Source organism: Rhamphochromis sp. 'chilingali', assembly GCF_963969265.1.
Source record: "Rhamphochromis sp. 'chilingali' genome assembly, chromosome: 22".
Taxonomy (NCBI): Eukaryota; Metazoa; Chordata; class Actinopteri; order Cichliformes; family Cichlidae; genus Rhamphochromis; species Rhamphochromis sp. 'chilingali'.
In genome coordinates, this window is record NC_137950.1 from 19,648,901 (window position 1) to 19,657,305 (window position 8,405).

Below are 8,405 nucleotides of genomic sequence, written 5' to 3' on the forward strand. Positions count from 1 at the left end.
TATGTATTTTCCCTTAAGCACAATTGATGAGCTCCAAGACAGAAAGTTTAACACCAAAATGAACAGGTACTTAAACTTTAACACTAAAGACATCAGAGTCGCAAAAATATTACACAGACCGACTTTACAAACTCTTCTGTTTGTGTTTTTATAAGAAGTCCACAGTCACAACTTGTACCTCGCTTACTCGCTCGAGTATATCCAGCAGGTTTAGGCTGTTTCACTCTTTTGAACATCTCATTCTTCCACAGTCGGTGATAAAATAAAAGGCAGACAGACTTTCTGTCATGATAACACCTCATTTTGTTTACATTCATTGTTCAGCATTCAGTATGCATTTCTAAAACTCTTCAGACGGTCAACAGAACAACCACTGATCACTTTCTTTGTGTTCGCGTTTGCATTGCTTTTTGCACAAAAAACTTCAGCGACTACAGCCTTCACACATTACATTGTGAATAAATGTGGAGTATGTTTTACCCTCTAAATGTTTTACTCTGTCTGCATCACTTATAAATGGAGTCGATTTGGCTTGTAGTCCAAAGCACTTTGAGTCATTAAGAAAGCCTTAAATTTATGACCACCCACTTCCATTCCAATTTTCATTGATGTTGTCAGATGGACAGCCATTTAGGAAATTAAATATGACTGTATGTTTTGTTAAAATACGCTTTGCAAGCTTATTCAAGTGCTATTGTTCATATTTTCATCTATATTCCTGAAAGCAGAATTCTGTTTAGTAGTGGCTGGATAAGATAGAAGATTTAAAATGGCTCACAGAGGGAGACGTGGTGGACAACAGAAGAGAGAACCTTTTAGATTAGGGCAATTATAATGGATCATGGTGTAAACAATGGCCAGTGAGAGACTGAACTAGGGATACAGCCCAGTCTGACTGTTCCACAGTTAGAACAGTTGTGTAAACTGTGATTCATTCTGTAAAAGCATCAAAGCAAAGCCCATTGAACCCTTTCCTGCTGTGTTTCTGTGACTTTGTTCCTGTAGGATGCTGGTTTCTACAAAGAGGGGCAGATCTGTGTTTAACACGTTGTGCAGATTTCTTCCAGTTATTAAGACATAAGGATGTACAACTTCAAATGCTGACATAATGTGTTGTGCATGTGTTGGGTTTGCCATGTTTGTGTGTTCTGATTGACGCACCCGTTGTTGTGAGCTCAGACGAAGATTATTTTTGTATGCAGCAGCAACCTTGCAAAGCAGTGTATTAAGACAGCCGACAGTGCGAAGAGGTTTGAAAATTAGTATTCATCCCTTCATGTATTGTGAGATTTAATCTTATTAAACTGTACAGTGGCTATATTTACTTTCTTATGATTTCACCTGCTCAGCTTATGATTAAATAGTCCAAAATAGGCTTACACACATTCTGTGATATAATAAAAATTTGTATCTAAAGGATGGTGACTCATGGAAAGAGGTTAATCTCTGATCTTAAAGGTTTTCAACTGAATTAACCTGAAACGAGGTGTTTTTGCTGACTTGAATGCAAATGCAAACTTAATGCGAATTTAGCTGTCGGTGAAAGATTAGGCATCTCTTCTAAAAGCATAGCTCTGCAACGTCCTCTACATTTTCATTTCCAAACAGTTCCTGCTGTGCCGTAATACAATTTCAGATCATTTGGGGTGACATTGAACACTCATGCATCATTATGCTTTCACGAAGAACTGCTGAATGTCCTCCAGATTTTAGAGACAAGCGGAAATGATTTCTCAGTAGGGTCTGATCACCCTATACTCAGTTTATAGTTAAAGTGTCTCTTTGTGATATTCATTAACAATCTTTCTTCTGCGCTCCTGACCAGCATGGGAATACATTCCCTAACTCCTTGCTCTGCAGAGATAAATTATCAAGCTGTTGGACTTTTGCATCTTTCAGCCACATCAGTGAAACCTGAAATCACATTTGATGGCCTTGCAGCTGCTGGCCCCAAGTGAAAATAATTGACAGCAAGCGTGGCAATCCAAGGTAAGCAGTTAAAACACCTCAGATCCGGGACAGTTCCTTCTCATTTTACTTGAGAGGAGCTGTTTGCAGGGAGCTCCGTTTGAATGGTGGAGATTTTCTCTCCCATTATTTCCAGGGAGCTCTCTCCGTGTGATGACGTCGAAGGGCCCTTCTCTGCTGAGTGCGGCTCCAGGCTATTGCCTTCGTCTGGCTCCAGGAAGGCTTCTCTACTTTGGGGTTTGATGAACTGCACACTCAGTCTAGGCGCCGCCACAGCGCCACTCTGCTGGGTAGGCTTTCGAACGCAGTGGGAGAGGGTGGAAAAGCAACTCTTCTTGAAGTTCTCGTTCATGAAGGCGTAGACGATGGGATTGTTGAAGCTGTTGAAGAACCCGATGGCCTGAACAGTGGCGATGATCATGTTGAGTGTGACTCCGTCGTATTTGTTCTCCAGGTCATCTGGAGGACAGGATAATTACACATAAAGAGGATTGAGGCTTTTAATAAATGGAAATGTGCACTTAAGCAAGATCTTTTTTTATTTACTCCTGAAACCACAGACCCCTTAATGCACCAGGCAATGCTTACAGTATTCAAACAGCATGTGGACTGTGTGGAAGGGTGCCCAGCAAATTGTGAATAGCAGAACAATGGTGATCATCATTTTCACAGCCCTTTTCTTTTTCCTGTAGAAGGTTAAAAAAAAAATCAAAAAATCAAAATCGTTATATAAAAAAATGTAAACTACACAAATGTAACACATGTCTTATTGCAGGGAAAAAGCAGGTGTGACCAGGAACATTAATCATGGCACTCTTCTTGCATTGGAATGTACCAGAGAGATGCAACAGTGAGTCACTGTGGAAGTGAGTCTGTATTTGTGTGAATTTCTTCAAAAGACGTAATCACCTTTAGCAGCAGTACCTCGAAGAAGCTGTTTTCTGAACTCTCACATCTTTGTGGAGAAATTCTAGCCTATTCTTCTTTACAACGTTGTTTGAGTTCATTGAGGATTTTGGATATTTGTTCCTGCACAGCTCCCTTAAGGTCCCACCACAGCATTCCAGTAAGGTAGAGGTCTGAACTTTGTGCATTTGTGACACCTTGAGTAATTTCTATTCTCAGCAAAACTGTTGGAGATTTGCTTCTGTGCTCGGGATCATCGTACTGTTGTATGACCCAGTTTTGGCCAAGCTTTAGCTGTCGGATAAATGGCCTCAAATTTGACTCCAGAATACTTTGGTATACAGAGGATTTCATGGTTGACTTGATGTCTGTAAGGTTTTCTGATCCTGTAGCTGTAAAAAAAAAGTCCAAATCAACCCTCCATCACTGTTTTTGAAAGTTGGTATGATGTGTTTGTTCTGATACGCTCTGTTTGCTTTTTGCCAAATGTGGTGTTGTGCATTACAGCCAAACATCTGTGCTTTCTCCTCTGTGCAAAGGACATTATTTAGAAATTTGTGCTTTCTTTAGATGAAATCTTGGAAACACTAACCTAACTTATTTTTAGAAAGATGAGTTTTTCTCCTGGCAACGCTTCTACCAAGCCATATTTATCCAATCTCTTTCTAATTCTACTGTCATGAACATTAACATTTAACATGCTAACTGAGATGTAGCTCCTTGATCTTTTCTAGTTTCCCTGAGCATTGCACAGTCTGACCTCGGGTTTCATTTGCTGTAAAGAAATCGGCACTGTGTTGACACACCTAAATACTTTAGAACACCAAACTGCCAAAACCTCAACTTTTATAAGGTGCTCGAACATAGCTGATAGTCAGTTAATCAAGTGTATTTGATTAGCAGTACTTGGCTGCTGCTTGATCTCTTAATTCTGATGGAAGCTTTAAAGTTTTACTTAGAGTCCTATAAAAGCTTTCTTTTTCACAATACAATAAATCTTTAATGAACTCAGCCAGTATCACATATTGCAGGTCCAAACTATGCTACCTGGTGGCAAAAGTATCTTAAGTGCAGTGCCCTAACGATTCTCCTGGCCCTAAATGTATAAACATATACCCATTTCAGTCTCTGCCTTTCACATGTTCTCTCCACAAGAGCAACAACATTGCTCAAATGACTAATAGTTTATGTCCAGGAGAGTAGAGTGGAGTACAGCGGAGAGCAGGTGTTGCATCTTCTTGCAAACCACCTGTTAATGTTAGTTTCAGTCAGTAAAGATAATGTTCTGTCCTTCCCTTGAATCTAACTGTAATTTCTTTGGATTGCTGTCAGTCTTGCACTGATATTAATAGCGTAAAATGAACAACTAACATGGCATGCAAGTAGATGTCACCTAATCTCCTTATTTTTTAAATACAGGTGTTCTTTTTCTTCTTCTTTCTTTGCTTAACTGTTGAATTAACCAAAAAAATAAAAAATAAAATAAAAGTTTATAGTTTAAATTATTATTATTATTTTTTGAAGAGCAGGTTCATTTCTTTTTGTAAAGATGACTAGACCATGCAGCAAGGGCAATAATGCAACAACAGTGCCCCCATTCTTGACCTTCCACCCTCAACTATTGACAGTTCAGTTCTGTTAATTGGAATGCAAACAAGGCCAAACTGAAACGAAATGTCATCTACAAATAAATATGGCGGTTAAATATCTCCATCAGACTTGTCTAACCCACCTTGATATCTTACTGATCTCCCTGTGGTTCATGGTGCTGAGGACTGAGGCATCACCCACCCTCTTGCGGATCCACAACTCTATGCCAATGCATGTGTAGAGGAATAGCATGGCTGCCAAAGGGAGCAGGAAAAGGGCCACCATGATGAAGGTGGTGTACGCCTGCCTGTGAGTCACCGAGCTCCAGCTCTCCTGACAACACACATGGTAGTGATCGTACAAGAAATCGTACTTCACCTGAGATATGGAAAAAGAAAAGCTTTTAGTCATGGAAGAACGGTCAAGACAGCTGAAGTAGGTCTGACTGACAGGGTGGTTTTTATCCAATGCTTTACTACATTTGATTCACACTGATGCATTTTTTTTCTGACAGGTTTGGTGTGCCAAGGAGGCCATCTGATAGTAGTAGGCTTCCCCGAGAGGACATAGCATATGGTATAATCATGTTATGCCATCCCACCAACTAAAAATGATTACTTTTACAGCTTTAATAAAACCAAACCCCAAACACAAGATTAAAATTAGGGTAGTTTAAAATTTTAATTAAATCTCAATTAAAAAGCATCTATTCACAACATTTGTGGCTCTGCTGTGAGTGAATTTAGAGCCTGATTCAGGTGGAAAGTTAAGATAAAGCCAACATGTCTTTTCATCTGTTGTGTTCAGAGGGATTACCAGGAATGTGAACCTTCTTCAAGCTAAAAAAGGCAATCTTATGTGTTTTTTGAAGGGCACTTACCTTTAACTGTTGCACAAACAGCATTGGTGAGCCCACTATCACTGAGGCAATCCATACAAGTCCTGCAAGAAACAAACAAGTATTTAATACCATCAAATAGAAAACCTATAACTTTAATACTGTGTCTGCTAAGGCATTTCAAGGAGAGCAACTTTTTAGTGACAAACAGCAGTCGCAGTAGCCCTATAATTAAATACCTCTCTTACGTAATTCATAATCTGTCAATCGTGTGCAATCTCTGTGAGATACCTGCATTTTTCTTTCTTCTTTATTCCAATAATGCAAAGCCCAACCCATAACACCAGACATTGTATGGCATAATGTATTGACTTTTTTAGACATGGTTTAAATTTAAAAGGAGTATTTCTTAAAGAGGGTGGGTGGGGTGGGGTGGGGGGGTTGTTACTTAACCCCACTTACAGACCTGTGACCAATTTAGAATAACCAATTAAGAACAAAATAATGGCAGGCAATACTTAACCTTCACCACTGAATACTTGTGGGAATTTATTTCCCCTAGAAACTATTTAAATTAAACAGTCAGGATGTGATTGGTGTACATACTTTCAGGTTTAACTCAATAGGTTTAAGGAAGGATTTGTATTAACTGTTGCTGAATTACAGATATTTTTATACCCTGTCCCACAGGGTACCCATTTTTAGATATATAGCCTAAGGATTATTTTTTTAATACTTGGATGAAAACTCTTTACAGTCAATGACTGCCAGAGATCTAGAACCCATGGACATCACCAAATCCTGCATTTCCTTCCTTAAGATGCTCTGCTGGGACTTTGCTGCAGCCATCTTCAGTTGCTGCCTGTTTGTGCTTCTTTCTGCCTTTAGTTTTGTCTAAAGTAACTAAACACAATGTCCTGTTGAGTTGAGATAAGGTGAGCCCCCTGCCAATTGAAGAATATCCCATTTTCTGCCTTCATAAGCTCCTGGGTTGCTTTTGCAGTGTACTTTGGATCATTATCCATTTGCGCTACAAAGTGCTGTTTGATCAATTTTTCAGCATCTGGCTGAATCTGAGAAGAGTGTAACTAAAAAGATTTCACACGCATGTTTGCTCGAGAGTAACACTTGCTTTATTTGAATCTCTGATAAGTGTCTTGTCAATTTGGCATGCAGAATTCTGAGCTTTGCAGTGTAGGCAACACGCACATGTAAAACCCCATGTATTTCTATCTGTGAATCAGCATTGCTGCGATATTTCTCACATAACAGAGGATGCATAAGTACAACATGCCACTCTGGTAAACAATCAATACCTAGCATCTTGTATGCTCTTCTGGACGAATACTGCCTCCTCATTTTCAGTGGGAATACAATACCCTGGTATCTCTCAATAGCAATGCAGGTCATTGTTAGGATGCCTGTCACTATGGCTGTAGTCTGTATGAATGGAACAGTCTTGCAAACCAGAACCCCTGCAAGTAAAAAAAAATAAAAATATAATAATGAATATAATGCAGCATGCAGAAGAAACATTTTACAAATTATGATGACTATTTATTAAAATGACAAGCTCAGACCTGGCTATGTTCTTGCTATGATAGGTTGTTTGTCAGCTTTTAACAATATTTCTGCAGGTCAGTGTTAAAAACTGTTTAATATATCAGCTCCCACTTAGTAACCACATGCTGATTTTTAACATCAAGCCCAAGAGGTAATGATTCATATAGTGTTTTTAGAGGTTGTAGATTTAATGCTTCATATCACTGAGAGTTAATACAGTTATGTACAAGCCTTAAGATACTATAAGACATTGAAATAACACCCTATCACACTGTGAGGAGACAGCACTTTAAAGACTCTGCAAATAGAATCACCCCTTTTAAAAATAAAAAGCAACAACAACAAATTGTTCTAGTTATATCCATTATCCAGTATTCATTATATTCAGTATCCATTGCATTAAATAAATGTTGATATGAGCATGAGCTTTCATTATCTATGCTGTAACAGAAGTGGACATAACAAGAAAACAGTCTGTAATTTTAGAATAAAACATTATAAGTGTGTTAATTTAATTATTTAAATGTTCACATCGACAGCCACTTATCCACAAATACTTCAGTGCATGGTTTGGGGGACTAAATATGATCAACTGGCAGTCTGGAGCCAGCGGTGCTTCACTTGCCTCCCGCTGTGACTCCCTTCAGGTTTCTGACTCATAACCATCTGGGTTTTTTTTTTTTTTAGCCTTTAAGAGACAGGAGGTCTTTATCTGCCATTTAAAGGCATTAGCTCATGGTGGGGTTCCAAGAATCTCTTTAAAAGTTCATTCCTCCGAGGATGTTTTTCCCACCCTGTACTGACTCTCTCTGGTGCCTGAAATGTGCACATTTCTTTTTTTAATGTGCTGCTGTACTAGATTTCATTCATTGCATTTTTGAAGCTGTACTGTGGCTTATAGAAAGGGACATCTTTCTGAGGTGCAGCATGTGTCATTATTATTCAGCTTGTGCGCTTAGTTAAAGTCATGGATAATCCGAGGTGTAACCTAATGGCACATTGTATCCCCTCACAGCAGCAGTCTCGCGATTTAATATTTAAATCTTATTCTTATCGAGAAAACGATCCTCGTGCCTGACGTACTGCTAAAAAGTTGGTGGCTTAATATAAGTTCATAACTCACCGCCGAACCATTCAGAGGAGATGTTCTGCAGCAAAGTAAACGGTATGCAGAAGAAAGTGATGAGCAGGTCGCTGACCGCCAGAGAGCAAATAAAAATATCTGTCGCCGTCTGTATCGTCCGTTTCTTCACAATTATGTAGATGACCAAACTATTTCCAGCGAGAGCCAAGACGAAAATAACCACATACATGATCACGAAGGTGGTTTTGGCGCTGTACGGTAACTCGGGGATGTAGACGAGCGGCTGGATGTTGTAGGCGTTGATAAAGTCCCGACGGCTCAGGTTGTAGTACTGGAGCATCTCCTGCAGCACTTCAGGAGTTATTTTAGTGGAGCCCTGCCCCGAATTTGTCGAAGCTGCGGCCATCCTGAACTGTGTCCTCAACCTTGAGACGAACTTGGCTGCACGGGGAAAGT

General features: G+C 39.4%; 1 protein-coding gene across 2 annotated transcripts; it reads right to left on the reverse strand.

The window, feature by feature from the left end:
* Positions 1-389: 389 nt before the first annotated feature.
* On the reverse strand, positions 390-8,360 carry qrfprb (pyroglutamylated RFamide peptide receptor b). 2 transcript variants are annotated; one of them, XM_080871984.1, is made up of 6 exons: positions 7,989-8,360; positions 6,619-6,777; positions 5,345-5,406; positions 4,607-4,842; positions 2,557-2,654; positions 390-2,427 (listed from the first exon to the last, which is right to left on the reverse strand). In XM_080871984.1, exons 1-6 carry the CDS (start codon positions 8,353-8,355, stop codon positions 2,030-2,032), a joined length of 1,320 nt encoding a protein of 439 aa, XP_080728110.1. In that variant the 5' UTR covers positions 8,356-8,360; the 3' UTR covers positions 390-2,029. The 2 variants fall into 2 exon arrangements, with proteins under 2 accessions (XP_080728110.1, XP_080728111.1); XM_080871985.1 differs by lacking the exon at positions 6,619-6,777.
* Positions 8,361-8,405: the final 45 nt, after the last annotated feature.